The sequence below is a fragment of the Trichechus manatus genome, unplaced genomic scaffold, assembly GCF_000243295.1.
Source record: "Trichechus manatus latirostris isolate Lorelei unplaced genomic scaffold, TriManLat1.0 scaffold00027, whole genome shotgun sequence".
In the NCBI taxonomy this organism is placed as follows: Eukaryota; Metazoa; Chordata; class Mammalia; order Sirenia; family Trichechidae; genus Trichechus; species Trichechus manatus.
In genome coordinates this window covers 6,569,156-6,586,640 of record NW_004443963.1, presented here as the reverse complement: position 1 = coordinate 6,586,640, position 17,485 = coordinate 6,569,156, and the positions used below count along the sequence as shown (strand labels likewise).

At 41.5% G+C, this 17,485-nt stretch overlaps 1 protein-coding gene across 1 annotated transcript in view; it reads left to right on the top strand.

Annotated features, from left to right (window-relative positions):
- APPL2 (adaptor protein, phosphotyrosine interacting with PH domain and leucine zipper 2) overlaps window positions 1-17,485 on the top strand; it is a 66,077-nt gene that overhangs the window by 18,537 nt on the left and 30,055 nt on the right. Inside the window, exons 3-4 of the mRNA XM_023729002.1 lie at window positions 11,824-11,883; window positions 12,419-12,490. Coding sequence (XP_023584770.1) covers window positions 11,824-11,883; window positions 12,419-12,490 — 132 coding nt within the window. The remainder of the gene's footprint in view (window positions 1-11,823; window positions 11,884-12,418; window positions 12,491-17,485) is intronic.

The following is a 17,485-nucleotide window of genomic DNA, read 5'->3' as shown; positions in this document are numbered from 1 at the left end:
TAAAAAAAAAAAAAAAGAAAGTGAAGAGACAATCTATAGAATGGGAGAAACTATTTGGGAACCATATGTGATAAAGTTTTAATACGTAGACTACATAAAGAACTCTTACAACTCATCAACAAAATGACACGTAGACCTTGCCAGATGGAATACACAGAAGTCAAATCGACTACATCTATAAAAAGAGACAATGGAAAAGCTCAAAATTATCAGTCAGAACAAGGCCAAGGGCTGACTGCAGAACAGACTGTCATTTGCTCATATGCAAGTTCAAGTTTAAGCTGAAGAAAATTAGAACAAGTCCACAAGAGCCAATGTATGACCTTGAGTTATATTTCACCTGAATTTAGAGACCATCTCAAGAATAGATTTGACCCATCGAACACTAATGACTGAAGACCAGACAAGTTGTGGAATGACATCAAGGACGTTATACATAAAGAAAGCTGCAGATCATTAAAAAGACAGGAAAGAAAGAAAAGACCAAAATGAATGTCAGAAGAGACTCTGAAACTTGCTCTAGAATGTCGAGTAGCTCAATCAAGTGGAGGAAATGATAAAGTAAAAGAGCTGACCAGAAGATTTCAAAGGGCAGCTCAGGAAGACAGAGTAAAGTATTATAGTGAAATGTGGAAAGACCTGGAGTTAGAAATTAAAAGAGAAGAACATGCCTGGCATTTCTAAAGCTGAACGAACTGAAGAAAAAATTCAAGCCTCAAGTTTCAGTATTGAAGGATACTATGGGGAAAATATTAAACGACACAGGAAGCATCAAAAGAAGATGGAAGGAATACACAGAGTCACTATACTAAAGGATTGGTCGATGTTCAACCATTCAGAAGGTAACATATGATCAAGAACCCATGGTACTGAAGGAAGAAGTCTAAGCTGCACTGAAGGTATTGGGGAAAAACAAGTTCCCAGGAATTGGTGGAATACCAATTGAGATGTTTCAACGAATGGATGCAGCTCCGGAAGCTCTCACTTATCTATCCCAAGAAATTTGGAAGACAGCTACCTGGCCAGCTGACTGGAAGAGATCCATATTTGTGCCCATTCCAGAGAAAAGTGGTCCACCTGCATGCGGAAATTATCGAACAGTATCATTAATATCACACACAAGTAAAATTTTGCTGAAGATCATTCAAAAGCAGCTGCAGCAGTGCATTGACAAGGACCTGCCAGAGATTCATGCTGGATTCAGAAGAGGACGTGTAACGAGGGATATCATTGCTGATGTCAGATGGATCTTGGCTGAAAGCAGAGAATACCAGAAAGATGTTTACCTGTGTTTTATTGACTATGCAAAGACATTCAACTGTGTGGATCACAAATTATGGATAACATTTCGAAGAATGGGAATTCCAGAACACTTAATTGTGCTCATGCGGGACCTGTCCGTAGACCAAGAGGCAGTCGTTGGAACAGAACAAGGGGAAACTGCGTGGTTTAAAATCAGAAAAGGTGTACGTCAGAGTTGTATCCTTTCACCATACTTATTCAGTCTATGCTGAGCAAATAATCCGAGAAGCTGCTCTATGTTGAGCAGAATGTGGCATCAGGATTGGAGAAAGACATTAACAACTTGCGATAAGCAGATGACACCATCTTGCTTCTCAAAGCGAAGACGACTTGAAGCACTTACTGATGAAGATCAACGACTACAGCCTTCAGTATAGATTACGCCTCAACAGAAAACAAAAATTCTTACAACTGGACCGTTAAGCAACATCATGATAAACAGAGAAAAGATTGAAGTTGTCAAGGATTTCATTTTACATGGATCTACAATCAATGCTCGTGGAAGCAGCAGTTAAGAAAGCAAATGACATACTGCATTGGGCAAATCTGCTGCAAAAGACCTCTTTAAAGTGTTGAAAAGCAAAGATGTCACTTTAAGGACTAAGGTGCACCTGACTCAAGCCATGGTGTTTTCAATCGCTCATATGCATGTGAAAGCTGGACAGTGGATAAGGAAGACTGAAGAAGAATTGATGCCTTTGAATTACGGTGTTGGCGAAAAATATTGAATATACTATGGACTTCTAGAAGAATGAACAAACCCGTCTTGGAAGAAGTACAGCCAGAATACTCTTAGAAGTAAGGATGCCAAGACTTCATCTCACATACTTTGGACATGTTATCAGAAAGGACGAGTCCCTGGAGAAGGACATCAGGCTTCATAAAGTAGAAGGTCAGCAAAAAAGAGGAAGACCCTCAACGAGATGGATTGACACAGTGGCTGCAACAGTGGGCTCAAGCATAACAATGATTTTTTGTGAGAATGGCACGGGACTGGGCAGTGTATTGTTCTGTTGTACATAGGGTTGCTATGAGTAGGAACCGACTCGACGGCACCTTACAACAACAAGGATGTTTGCTGTGGGTTTTTCATGCATGCCCTTTATCATATTGAGGAATTTCCCTTATTCTTAGTTTGTTGAGTGTTTTATTATGAAAGGGTGTTGGATTTTGTCAGATGCATTTTCTGTGTTGATTGAGATGATCGTGTGGTTCATTTCCTTCTATGTTGCATTGCTTTGGGCAAATCTGCTGCAAAAGACCTCTTTAAAGTGTTAAAAAGCAAAGCTGTCACTTTAAGGACTAAGGTGAGGCTTACCCAAGCTGTGGTATTTTTAGTCACCTCATATACATGTGAAAGGTGGGCAGTGAATAAGGAGGACTGAAGAAGACTCCATGCCTTTGAATCATGGTGTTGGCGAAGAATATTGAATATACCATTGACTGCCAAAAGAATGAAAAAATCTGTCTTGGAAGAAGTACACCCAGACTACTCCTTAGAAGCAAGAATGGTGAGACTTCACCTCATATACTTTGGGCATGTCATCAGGAGGGATCAGTCCCTGGAGAAGGACATCATGCTTGGTAAAGTAGAGGGTCAGCAAAAAAGAGGGAAGACCCTCAATGAGATGGATTGACACAGTGGCTACAGCAGTGGGCTCAAGCATAACAACAATCATGAGGACAGCACAGGACAGGGCAGTATTTCGTTCTGTTGTACGTGGGGTAACTGTGTCAGAACTAACTCGACGGTACCTAACAACAACAACATTAATGTGTATTCATTGATTTTTCCATTGTCAAACCACCTTTTTCATTCCTGAAATAAATCCCACTTGGTCATGGTATATAATCCTCTTAATATGATGTTGGCTATGGTTTGCTAGTAATTTACTGAACATTTTTGCATCCATATTCATAAGGGATACTGTACTTTTCTTGTGATATCTGTCTAGCTAGGTATCAGTAATTCTGGCCTCATAGAATGAGTTAGGATGCATTCCCTTCTCTTCTATTTTTTGGAAGAGTTTGAGAAGGATTGGTTTTAATTCTTTCGTAAGTGTTTGGTAGAATTCCCCAGTGAAGCCATCTGATCCAGGACTTTTTTTTTTGAGAGGTTTTTGATTACTCATTTGATCTCTTCACTTGTCATGAGTCTGTTGAGATTTCCTGTTTCTTCTTGAGTCAGTTTGGGTAGTTTATATGTTTCATCCATGGGTGGCACAAACAGTTAAGCGCTCTGCTAGTCACCAAAAGGTTGGTAATTTGAACCTACCCAGAGACGCCTCAGAAGATAGGCCTGGTAATCTGCTTCTGAAAGGTCACAGCCTTGGAAACCTAGTGGAGCAGTTCTGCTCTGCACACAGGGCCGGGGAGGGGGGAGGGGCGGTCGGAATTGACTCAGTGGCAAACGCTTTTCTAGATTTTTACGTTTCATCTGAGTCATGTTAGCATACAGTTGTTCATAATACTCTCTTATCCTTTTTATTTTTAATGGGTCAGTAGTAATGTTCCCACTTTCATTTCTGATTTTAGTTACTTACATCTTTTATCTTTTTTTTTGGTCAGTCTGGCTAAAAGTTTGTTGATTTTATTGATCTTTTCAAAGAGCCAACTTCTGAATTCGTTGATGCTATCTATCGTCAGAGCTGTGTATTTTAATGATAAAAATAGTAGCCTTCCTTTATTAGACACATTAAAGTGCCACACACTTGGTTAGGCATCTTCTGTACATTCTGTCATTTAGCTTTCACAATGAGGGAGAGATATTTTTATAGTATGTGTTTACAGATGAGGAAACTAGACTCAGGGAGGTCATGTAGCATGCCTGAGGTCATACGGCTGATGAGTGGCAGAACCAGAATTTGAACTCAGGTCTTTGACTCCAAAGACTACACTCTTACTCGTAACCACTGTGCTATATTCTTTCGATAGTAGAGCCTAAGGAAGTATGAACTTTCAAAGGTTATTCTTATCATTGTAGAAGAACAACCCCCATTTATCAGCCAGCGTAACAGCTTTGTACCATGTTAGAGGTAGGACCCACTTCCTTTTTGTATTCCAGAGTAACTTTCCTTGTTTAATTTTTATTCAAAATTGTTTTAATCAGTACATTCTAGCAGCCTTGAAAACCAGTCAAGTTGAAGTTTACGTGATGGGAACTGAGAGAAAATGTGTATGTAGCCTTAGGTATGAGGGAGCAGAGGGCCTGGGTAGTTTCTGAAAGCAACTTCATGGACTTGGGTTCGTGCACTTGGTTTGCATGCGTGGTCTTATGCTGGCATTGAAGGTGTTCAAATTGGCATGAAAGATTGTTCTGGTCTAGGTTCATTCACTTAGGTACAAGTGATAAGTGTGTGACCTTGACTCAGATTTGAGTCCAATCTTGGCTCACTTATTGTGTGACCTTGGTTGAGTCACTGGGTTGCCCAAGTTTCCTCATCTGTCAAACATAGGTCAGTGTAATACCTCATGGGGCTGTTGTGAGGGTAAATAGAGTTATTTCCTGTGCTAATTGCCAAGATGGGTACCCGACACAAAGTGTTTAGTGTTAACATAACCATCTTCCAAGTCTTATAATAATTGTAGTTATGATGGCTGTCTACACTAGAGCTGTTTTTTGGGTTAAATAGAAGTTTGGTCTTCTAATCCTGACTTTCTTAAAGGAGCAGTATACACTTGCTTTCTTCACTTCCTCATTGGATATTTGCTGTTTGCTCCTTAAGGTGCTTAATCTGGTCTTCATCCCAACCCTGTGGCTGGCGCTGCCATGGTCTGTGGCCTCTCTCCATAATCGGCTCCTGGGCAGCATCTGATTCTGTGAACAACACGCCTTTGAAATGATCTTGTGACAAGATCTGTCCTGGATCTCTTCCTAGTTTCTACTTATCGTTCTCTTTCCTGGTACCGTTTTGCTATCTATTCCTTAAGTCTTGGTGTTCTCCAAAGTTCCACTGGAAGCCTTCTCTAGTTAGTCTCTACTTGCCCCCTGGACAACGATAGTCATTTCTAAATCTCTTTTTTTAGCCTTTGTCTCTTTCCTAATCTCTAGGTCTGTATTCCAAAAAACTTTCGCCTGTTGTCATTTTTAGGTCTTACCTGGGCTGTTGCAGTACTCTCCTTATCAGTCTTCTGGTCCAGGAAGATTTCTCCTTCCTTCAATTCTCCCTCCAGCCTACAGCTAGATACAAATCCACCACACTGAAACCTCCGTTTGCCTCTCCCTCTCAAGATGCTTCTGTGGCTCCCTATAATCCAAAGGTGGAAGTTTAAATTCCTCAGCAAGACACATGAAACTCTTGGTGAGCTGAGCATTAGCCTACTCCTCTAGCCTCATCTCTGGCCTATCCTGAATATACCAGGCCCTTTACACACCCGATGCCAGGAATCCCCATTAACTTCTTGCCCCGGCAAATGACCTCCCCAGCCTTTAACACTGTCCTCGAGTCTGAGAAGGTAGCTGACACCTTTCCTTCCTTCCCTCCTTCCCTAGCCAAAGTGCCTTTCACCTGAATGCCGAGGTGCCCTGTGCACTTGTTGGTCAGAGCACTTAAGGTGCAGCGAGTAGGGGTTCCTCGCCCCTATGTTGACTCTGAGCTCCAAGGGAGCAGATTTTCTGTACGTCTAATGTGTAGCACCTTACCTGGCCCCACTAAATGTTTGGTAAATAGGGATTGAATGAAGGACTGAATTCAGGACATCTTCACCTTAAAGTCAGCACATCCCAACTGTTCTTTTTATTCCCAAATCTGTATCCCCTCCTCAGTTCCTTAGCTGAGGGCACTATCCTCCACCCAGTCATCCAAACTGGAAACCCAATTTTCTTTGACTCCTTCTTCCTTCACACTCACTACATCTTGTTTTTGCCCCAGAAATACCTCTCAGATTTATGATTTCTTAACTACTTTTGAGTTCAGGCTCGGACTCTTTCTTTTTGTTTTTAAATTTTGGAACCGATATTATTATTTTTTTATTGTTGTGCTTTAAGTGAAAGTTTACAATTCCTGTTAGTCTCTCATATAAAAATTTATACATACGTTGTTTAGTGACCCTACTTGGTCTCCCTATACTGTGACAGCACACTCTTCTTTTCCACTCCAGGTTTCCCATGTCCATTCAACCAGCTACTGATCCTCTCTGCCTTCTCATCTTGCCTCCGGATGAGAACTGCTCATATAATCTCATGTATCTAGTCAATCAGACCCTTTTTGATCTTTTGCTCGACTTCTTCAAATGGTCTCCTGAGTAGTTCCCCTCAAGCCATTCTCAATCCCCCTTTGGTGTTTCCTTCCCACTATAGCCACTTAGGAGTCCTGGTGGTGTAGTGGTTAAGAACTCGACTGATAACCAAAAGATAAGCAGTTCGAATCCACAAGCTGCTCATTGGAAACCCTATGGGGGAAGTTCTACTCTGTCCTGTAGGGTCTCTATGAGATGGAATCGACTCGACAGCAATGGGTTTGAAAAGCTTGATAATTTTAAGGCTGTTTGTTCCATGGTTCACAGTGTGGATTATATTTGGTTGAGTTGGTTTACAGCCACTTACATTTTTTCTGTAGCTCATGTCTGATCTTGTCATTCTCCTGTCCAGGTTCCTCAGCACTTCTACATTTGCCTCCAAAATAAAGTCAGAGTCCTCAGCAGGCATCCCCTCGTGGTCTGCCCCAAAGGCAGTTTTTCAGCCTTTGTTCTGCTGCACTTCTCACTACCCCTATGCGTGGCCTGCCTCGAGAGATTCTTGAACTAGTGCGGCTGTGACCCCTAGCTTTGTGGTAAACACTAGGATGAAAGAGACTTGCAACCACTTGGCTTTGGTTCTGGTCAAATACTCAGTGTAGATTGAAGGAAATGCCTACATTGTGGCTTTGACTCCTCGTGGCTTCCCTTTGCCCCTGCTCCCAGCTTCTCCATTCATATTCACCATGGATGGTGCTGCCTGCAGAGGTCTTTGGGTGGTTTTCAGGTGACAGTTGTGGTTAGTAAGCTCACTGTGCTATGGTAAGCTAAAACATCACCTTGCCAAAACCTCTGTTTTCCTTTCAGCTTTGCTAACCACTTGTCTTTCAGCCTTAGCAACAGCCTTGGGAGTTCTTGTTTAACACAGGAGATACTGTCAGTTAACCTTCTGTCAAATTATCTTTTTTAAGGATTCTTATGAGGCATCAAAGAGTGCAGACAGAAACTAGGGAGCTATTCCAGAGTGTCAAAAAGAATCATACTCATGGAAATCCATTTAGAACTGGAATTTTAGGCCACCTCTTTTACATGACTGTAGTTAGAAAGTATGGGAATTACATTCATATCTGAAAATCCTGGAAGGCCTGCCCCCTGAGTACTGACTAGATACGGTTTTGGACTTTGGATCAGAATAACCTAGTGTAAAGAACTTGGGTTTTAAGATTTAGACCTGAGTTGAGTCTTTGCTCTGCCAATCACTAGTGTGTAATTTTGTTGTTGTTGTTAGGTGCCGCTGAGTTGGTTCTGACTCATAGCCACCCTGTGCACCACAGAACAAAACACTGCCTGGTCCTGCGCCATGCTCACAGTTGTTAGCTTGAGCCCGTTGTTGCATCCACTGTGTCAGTCCATCTCGTTGAAGGTCTTCCTCTTTTTCGCTGACCCTGTACTTGACCAAGTATGATGTCCTTCTCCAGGGACTGATCCCTCCTGACAACCTGTCCAAAGTATGTAAGACATAGTCTTGCCATCCTTGCTTCTAAGGAGCATTCTGGCTGTACTTCTTCCAAGACAGACTTGTTCGTTCTTTTGGCAGTCCGTGGTATATTCAATATTCTTTGCCAACACCATAATTTTAGAAAAGTATTTTAGAATAATTTTAGAAAATTATTTATCATCTCTGAACCTCAGTCTCTTCATTTGTAAGATGGGGATAATAATAGTACCTACCTCATAGGTGCATATTAAAGATAATATATGAAAAGTGCTTAACAATGTCAAGTACCTAGAAAAGACTCGATAAATTTTAGCAGCTATCTTTATTATTGTTATCACTAATGTTTACTCTTCAACCAGACTCTAGTTTTGCAGGTCTTGTTGCAGAGATAATTACCTGGGTGTGGGTTAACAACCTGGTGTTGGCGAAGCATTTCTTAAGACCTTTGTGTGCAGTAGATTAAGTATGATTAAGATTAAAGTTGGCCTAGTTCAAAAGACTTTCCACATGATATGTCGCCCAGGAGAGATGCATTTCCTTTCAGGGCAGGTGACAGGCCATTTTGTAGATATATTTTCCAGTGGAATTATACTGGTAGAACAGAATCTTAATTGGCTTTGCTCTCTGAAAATCAAACGTACTTGAAAATATACAGAATGAAGTATTTCTAGGTAAGACCTGGCAGGGTCTAATTGTACAAAATAGTTTTGGAACGCAGCTATTTATGTAGTGACCCTTCATCCCTGAGCTATGGTGGATGGAATTTGTGTCCTTGGCACATGAGTGTTCTCCCCTTTTGCCCTGGGTGCAACTGATGCCAGCAGCTCCTGGCAGCCTTCCTGTTACTATTTGGAGCACTTGCCAGTGAGCTCTAAACGAAAACCAAAAACCAAACCTGTTGCCACTGAGTTGATTCTGACTCATTGCGACCCTATAGGACAGAGTAGAACTGCCCCATAGGGTTTCCAAGGAGTGGCTGGTGGATTCAAACTGACAACCTTTTGGTTAGCAGCTGAGCTCTTAACCGCTGTACCACCAGGGCTCCAGTGAGCTCTCAAGACAGGGAGAATTCAAACAGCCTATGGTCCTTGCTTGTTATGAAGGCCTAGAGGGTGATTATCATATTTGTTGACTGGTCTCTAAAGGATGCACATATGGGAGAGTACTATTTTAGAGGCAGCTAAAATAAAAGAGTAAGTTAGAAAATATTCCTCGAATCTGAAATAGTATAGTTTAATGGAGAACCTCCTGAAGGAGATGTGGCAAAAGACTGGGTCTTTTGAGATGTTTACTGTCTAAAGCAGGGTTGGTAAACTATGACCCTTGGGTTGGCTTCTTGTTTTTGTAAAGTTTTGTTGAAATGAAGTCATACGCATTTGTTTATATATTGTTTATGGCTGTCTTCATGCTACAACAGCAGAGTTGAGTAGTTGTGACAGAGGCCATGTGGCCCACAAGCCAAAGATACTTGCTGTCTGGCCCTTTACAGAATGTTTGCCAACTCCAGTCTAAAGCATAGGCCTTCTAATCTCTTATCTCTTAGCAGGACTTGGGATCATAGAGAGGAGTAGTGGGTTGTAGAATTGTGCAGACCTGAATTCACATCCAGTCCTGCCACTGCCTAGCTGTGTGACCTTGGGCAGGTGTTTTAACCTCTCCGTGTCTCAGTTTCCTCATCTATAAAATTGAGTTAATAATAGAACTTCTAGGTTGTCAGAATTCAATGAGATAATGCATGGAATGCACTTAGCATAGCATCTGGCATGAATTGTGTGCTCAGTAAATGTTAGCTGCTATTGTTATTATCATTCTCTTGGTCTGGAAGTTATGTTCCATATGGTGTGACTCAAGCTAAATGCCAAGGTAGCTGAGCAAATCCATCTTATACTCAGAGCTACTAACTCAGGGAAGAGGAACAGGAGATTTTCTGATACAGCAGAGTATCGGCCCAGTGAGTGGGATAAGACCCTTATCCCCATGCACTCTGATCTTCAGAACAGCTTTCTGCTGAAGGTAGTCAACAGGTAGTATTTCCTAGTCATTGGCTTCATGCCATCCAGTCTTTATGTTATTGTCCCCTACTTGTGATGTTCTTTGTAGGTTAAGAAGTATTTTTCTCCTTCTACACCATGATTCTAGATAACTGCTTTAAACTTTAGATGAATCTTCTAATGTTCATTTGTTCATTCATTCATTCAACAAACATTTATTAAGTGCCTGCTGTGTGCTAGGAACTGTTGCAGATTGCTGTCTAAACGAAGGACATAGCGCTTGTGGATCTGCTCACTTGCTTTCTTCTTGACTACATGGCTACCAGCTCTGGTTAGTTTTGAAATGGGGAGCACAGCAGTGGGATGCCACAGCCAGGAACTTTTATTCTATTTGCCTGACTTTTCTCTGGAGGAAGAAGAGTGAGAGTCATGCCCTCATGCTCTGTTAATGCCTGTTCTTTGGGGCAAACGGAGGAAGTCAGGCCACAGGTTGTCAAATTGTCTGCAAAAAGGGACACAAAAAGTGGGACTGGGCACCAGTGGGTCCTGCAAAGGAGAACCAAGAACAATAAAACAACTCCTGCAGAGTTCAGTACTTACTCTTAAAGGAATAGCAAACCCAGGAGAATAAGAAACTAGGCAGAGGCCTAGGCTGAGAAGGTAGAAGCCAATGCCTGCCACTCGATGTGTGCCAGGTCAGCCCCAGTGGCTCTGCCCCTCTCTTAAGAATTAGCCTATCACTGAATAAAGTTTATCTGGAGATAAGCTTTAAATGAGCTTTAGAAATGTAAGGTTATGTTTTCTAGAAAACTGCTATGTAGCCATAGATTGTTGTTGGGTGCCATTGAGTTGATTCTGACTCATAGTGACCCCACGTGACAGAGTAGAACTGCCCCATAGGGTACGTACATAACCAGATTGCCAGACCTTTTTCCCACAGAGCCAGTGGGTGGTTTTGAAGCGCCAGCCTCTCAGTTAGCAGCCGAGCACTTAACCATTGCTCCACCAAATAAGAGGAGAGGAAAATGGGTGGTATTGGCCAGTGAAAAATGGCTCAAAAAGGCATTGCAGCTCTTAAAGAGCAATGCTTTCCTTAGCTTTCTGGGACAGTTGGGTTTAGCTGTGCTTCTGTGTTATTGTCCATCATTTCTGACCTAGTGTTCAAAGTGGTAGAATCTGAGCATGTTGTAGTGCTAAACTTCTTGTTGTGCTTAGAATATAATGTAAATCCTGGGCCATGGGGTCCTGCATGCTCTAACCTCTGCTGGCACTGCCAGCCTTATTTCATCTCTACACCTCTCAGCCTTTGCTCCAGCTACACTCCGCTTCATAGTTCTTCAAGCAGACTGTGCTCTTCCTCATGTTGTCTCTCCTTCTAGACAGCATGTCCACATGGCTGACTTTCTGTAGGTGTCTCTGGAAACATCTCTTACTTAGAGACAGTCTGGATCCTCCTGTCATAGACTCCTAATGCATCCAGAATTTTCCTTTGCACTTCTCATCACATTTTAATTTTTGAAGTCCTCAGTAAGCCCTGTGAGGACAGATTCCATGTCTTTGTTGTTCTCCCCTGTACCCCTGGCACTTCACATAAGGTTTGATACATTCTATTTGCTCACTACATTTGCTGACTGACTGAATGATCAGAAGGAGCAGTAATTTGCAAAAGGTTTAAAAAAAAAAAAATAAGCTTTAACCTTTTGATTTGTTTTGATCTTGTTTTCCAAATAATTTTTGAACAAGGTATTTTATTGTTTCACAGGCACACACACATATCTTTTAAGGGATTCTCTGAAGTGGCTTTTTTCAGTGACTTCATATGCGTTGGAAAAATCTTACTTTCTTTTCTTTCTACAGAATGAAATGTGCCTGGCCACTCAGCAGCTTTCTAAACAACTGCTGGCATATGAAAAACAGGTAAATTGATGTGTGGTACACGATGCTGTGCTCAGGACTTTCTTAAGTGGAGTTCTTTTAAAGGAATTATCCAGTGGCATCCTTTAGAAGCTTTCTTCTCTTTCTTTTTTTTCCCCAAATGTTTTCTTTTGTCTTTTTTTTTTCCCTTTACACTGATAAATTTTAACTGGTGGTCATCCCAAAGTCTTTATGATGTATTTTAATTGGTCTACAGAAGTAATCAACTGCCTTTAGAAGGTTTATGTTCTTTGAGGGACTACAACTGAATCAACCCTAAACAACTCCAGGAAGTAAACACTCAAATAGATACCATTGTGTCCAAGCAGGTGGGCGATGGCCAGCCAGAGGCCATTGAGGTCATTCCTGGGGCAAGGCAAGGAGAGAGCTCTACTTTTCTTCAGTCAACGCTTCTGACATGATCTGCTCTTGAGAGAACAAAGGAAGTTGGTGTGGAGGGCAGTGTATTGTGGGGCTGTGCTGTAGTGCCACTTCTAGCATTCAGATGACACCTGGCTTTTTTATTCTTTGTTTTTAGAATTTTGCTCTTGGCAAAGGAGATGAAGAAGTAATTTCTACACTCCACTGTTTTTCCAAAATGGTGGATGAGGTAAGATAACAACTTGGCAAATTTTTATTTGATTCTTTCTTGAGCTTTCTTTCATCCTTATTTTGGCTCACTTTACACTTACAGGTAGCTATTTAAACATCTGAGATTTCAGCTGGTTGATCTTCCAAGGTTCATTTCAAAAAGGATATTGTATACTGTTATGTTTGTTTCTGATTTGAGGGAAAAGGCTTTGATACATATGAGCAATAGACCAGAAGAGAGATTTCTTAGATTCATTTCCCAAGGAGGGTTTCATACACCTGCTCTTCTAGCTGTGTTGTACAGTACATTTGGAATATTTGTGAAAACAGGTATTGTTGTAGGAAACGTGGATAAATCAATTGTTGTAAAATATATTTATATATAAGAGCTCAAATACTATTCTGGGAAGAACCCTCTTCAAAATTAGGCAGGTATAAACAGTCCCATCTTCCAAAGAGTTTGTAATACTCTTTGAAAATAGAAAATCATGATAAAGAGTAAACAAAAAAGAGAATGTGCAGATGCCATTCAAATGTACAATCTTCAGTTTGGAAAATCAGAAACTTTCATATAAAATTGTACTGGTTGCATTTCCATTCATTGAACAGATCAGCTGAATGAGCCATTATTCATTCAACAAATATTTACTGACCACTTAACTATTTAGCAAACATTGGTCAAGGCATGGGGGATAAAACAGTGAACAACAAGTCATCCAGTTCTTAGCTTCATCTTCTGTCCCACTACTGTGGCTCTCTTTAAAATGTGTGTTGAAATGGGTGAATATCTATTCCAGAAGAGGAGAAGGATGAATAGGAAATGTAATTAGAGAGGGACAAAAGGTGAATTTTTTTGGAGGGAGGAGAGGAATTTTTCTTAATTAGCAGTGAGTAAACAACCCCGGGGGAGGGGAGGGGGAAGAAGTGAGAGACTGTATCCACCGAAGTCCTGTGTTTTCTTGATTAGAAGAGCACCGCTAAGGAAATATAGTTAGTTTTTAGAACCCCAGAACCAAGATTTCCAGTTTAAAATATTTACTCACAACCACATTTTCATGGGCAGAAATGATGATTCTTAGTAGGAGTTGAATCATTCCCAAAGGATGGAAGCCTGGAAGTATAATTTTATAGGTGGTGTAATGGCATCCAGCTATGAGTTGGAATCGACTTGACTACAGTGGGTTTGGTTTTGGTTTTTATAATGGCATCCTGCGGGCATAGTGGTTAAGAGCTATGGCTGCTAACCAGAAGGTCGGCAGTTTGAATCCACTGGCTGCTCTTCTGGAAACCGTCTGGGGCAGTTCTGCTGTGTCCTATAGGGGTTGCTGTGAGACGGAAATCAACTTGACAGCAGTGGGTCTGGTTTTTGGTTTTATAATGGCATCCCAGAAGTTTAGCCCACTATCCATCTGTCAGTTTGTCATAATGTGACTTGCATATTGCTATGATGGTGGAAGCTATGCCACCAGTATATTAAATACCACCAAGGTCATCCATGGTGGACAGATTTCAGCAGAACTTATAGACTAAGACAGACCAGGAAGAAGGACCTGGCAATCTACTTCTGAAAATTGTCCAAGACTTTGATTTGCTTACTTTGCACACGTGATCGAGAGGGACTGATCACTGAAGAAGGACATGATTGGTAAAGTGGAGGGCCAGTGAAGGCAAGGGAAACCCTTAATGAAACAGATTGACACAGTGGCCACAATAATGAACTCAGACACGCCGGTGATCATGAAGATGGTGCAGGACTGGTCAAGGTTTTGTTCTGTTATACATGGGGTTGCCATGAGTCAGAGCCAACTCATTGGCAACTAGCAACAAGTTTAGCACTTGCTGGGGTTTTTAAAAAAGCTTCTTGAATTAGAGACCTAAGACTATGAAAGTAGTGAGCTCCAGCTGAGTCTAGACCTGGGCAGAGGAAGGTAACCTTTGAAATTGTTTTCTCTATCTACTCCTGAACCTAAACCAGGTTGAAAATTTTTCAAAACAAGTAATTTGACTCAGAAATTTAAAAACAGAGTTGGGGCCAAGATGGCGGAGTAGTTAGACACTTCTGGTGGACCCTCTTACAACAGAGACTCGAAAAAACAAGTGAATTAATTACATATGGCAGTCTGGAAGACCTGAATATCAAAGGCAGAGTTGAGGAACCGGATTGAGTGGCAGGGAGAGGGAGAGATGGTTTGGAAGCAGCGAGGAGTTGCCAGACCTGTCCCGGTGAGAGCCTGAGCCATTCAGGCCTGATCAGCTTGGGGGTGAGCGGTGAGGTGGGCCAGCAGCAGTGCTCGGGAGGCACGTTTTCTGCGCCGGGAGAGACCCAGCGCCAGAGTGTCTACACAGCCACCCAGAACCAGTGAGAAGCAGCCCTGGATCAGCAAAAGATAAGTAATTGTGTACAGCCTACCGCATGGATCAAAAACACACTCCATAGGGAAAAACCTCTCTCCCATTTACTTCCCAGCTCCCTGATCTGCACTGGGTCCCAGACTGGCTTCAGCAATTGCTGAGTCCCCTGGGCTGGAAGTAGGATCCATCACATGCCCGGAGCCATTTTCCCTGCCTTGGAGAGTGAACAAATTAACAAACAGAGGAAAAATAAACTGCTGGCTCCCCTAAGCCGGGAACCCAGGGTAGGCACAGCTCCTTTGCCTAGGCACAGGCGTAAGGGATGCATGGATTTTGAGTGCCTTTACCCCTACATAGACTCGTGTAGGCCCATCTCAACAGCATAGGCCCTCATTATTGCAGTACAACAGGGTATATACTGAAGTTTAACTCAAACTGTTTCAGCTGTGAAGTGGCAGGTTCTTAACATTTGACGCTGCCGTGCACATTAAGCAGGGTCTTCACCTAACCACATCAGGCGCCTGAGGACTGGTGGCTCCACCCACGCCACCTAGCTGCCTGTGATAGGGGCCCATGAATAAGAGGTGCCCCCCCAGTCCTTACAGCCAACAGCATTAGGTGCTCATACTCTGGCTACAAAACCCACCTACCTACGCGCTCTAGGGAACAGGGACACGCCTTCCTCCTGGACACATAGGGGTGGCCGTCAGCCCCCTTCATTGCTCAGCGTGTGTCCCCCTGCTGCAGCCAGATGCCTGTGCCTACACCAATCACCCATACCTGTCTAGGAATGTAGGTGAGAGCCCGCACACTTGGTGGCTATCTACCTGGGCACCTGAGCTGAAGCCATACGGGAGGAGTGGGTGGACTCCTGAGCTCACAAACCTATTAACAGATCTAACCACCTGGTGACAGGACATTAGAGCTTCAAAAGTGCCAATAATCAAACTAGCTTATATTAGCAGCCTATTTGGGCATATCAAAACAAAACAAGAAGCTAGGACACAGGAAGCAGAAATAACTTATTGATGGCTAGGAGACAACAGTCAATATCAAATCACATAAACAGGCAATCCATGATGGCTTTAGCAAGCTCTCAAAATAACACTCTAGAAATTTTCCAGAGGAGGAAAATTTCTTGGAATTACCAGAGGCAGAATACAAAAGATTAATAATACAGAACTTGTAAGAACTTACGAAGGAAATTAAGCAAAATGTAGAACACACAATAGAGGAAATTAAAAAGGTTAGAGAAGAGCATAATGACAAATTTAACAGGCTGCAAGAATCCATACAGAGACAGCAGTCAGAAATCCAGAAGATTAACAATAAAATGTCAGAATTAGACAACTCAGTAGAAAGTCATAGGAGCAGAATTGAGGCAATGGAAGTCAGAATTAGTGAGATTGAAGATAAAGCAGTTGATACCAACTTATTTTAGGAAAAATCAGATGAAAGGATTTAAAAAAATGAAGAAACCCTAAGAATTATGTGGGACTCTATCAAGAGGAATAACCTACGAGTGATTGGAGTACCAGAACAGAGGGGGATAACAGAAAATACAGAAGAATTGTTAAAGATTTGTTGGCAGAAAACTTCCCTAATATTGTGAAAGATGACAAGATATCTATCCAAGATGCTTATCGAACCCCACATAAGGTAGATCCAAAAAGAAAGTCACCAAGACATATTATGATCAAACTTGCCAGAACCAAAGATAAACAGAGAATTTTAAGAGTGGCTAGGGATAAATGAAAAGTCATCTACAAAGGAGAGTCAAGAAGAATAAGTTTGGACTACTCAGCAGAAACCATGCAGGCAAGAAGGCAATGAGATGGCATATATAAAGCCTTGAAAAAAACTGCCAGCCAAGAATTATATATCCAGCAAAACTGTCTCTAAAATAGGATGGTGAAATTAGGGCATTTCCAGATAAGCAGAAGTTTAGGGAACTGGCAAAAACCAAACCAAAATTACAAAAAATACTTAAGGGAGTCCTCCAGTTAGAAAATGAGTAACATCACATAACAACCCAAGATTAGAACACAGGACAGAGCAACCAGATATCAACCCAGATAGGGACATCACAAAAGTAAATCAAAGCTAAAACACTGAAAATAGGGAAACAGTTGTCAATATGTAAAAGATAACAACATTAAAATAGAAAAGAGAGACTTAAAAAATGTAGACAGATTTTTCACATGGAGAGGAAGTCATGGCGATATAAAGAAATAAAAGACTGGTACAAACTTAGAAAACTAGGGGTAAATATTAAGGTAACCACAAAGGAAACTAACAATCCTACAAGTCAAAATAAAAACCTAGAAAAATATGAAGACTCAGCAAACACAAAATCAACAACTATGAAAAAGATGAAAAGAAAATACATAAAGAAAAACGACTCAGCACAGAAAATCAAGTGGAACAGAGAAACTGTGAACAACACACAAAAAAAGACATGAAAATGATAGCATGAAACTCATACCTATCAGTAATTATGCTGAATGTAAATGGACTAAATGCACCAATAAAGAGACAGAGAGTGGTAGATTGGATTAAAAAAAACATGATCTGTCTATATGCTGCCTACAAGAGACACATCTTAGATTTAAAGACAAACAAAACTTAAAGGATGGAAAAAAATATATCAAGCAAACAACAC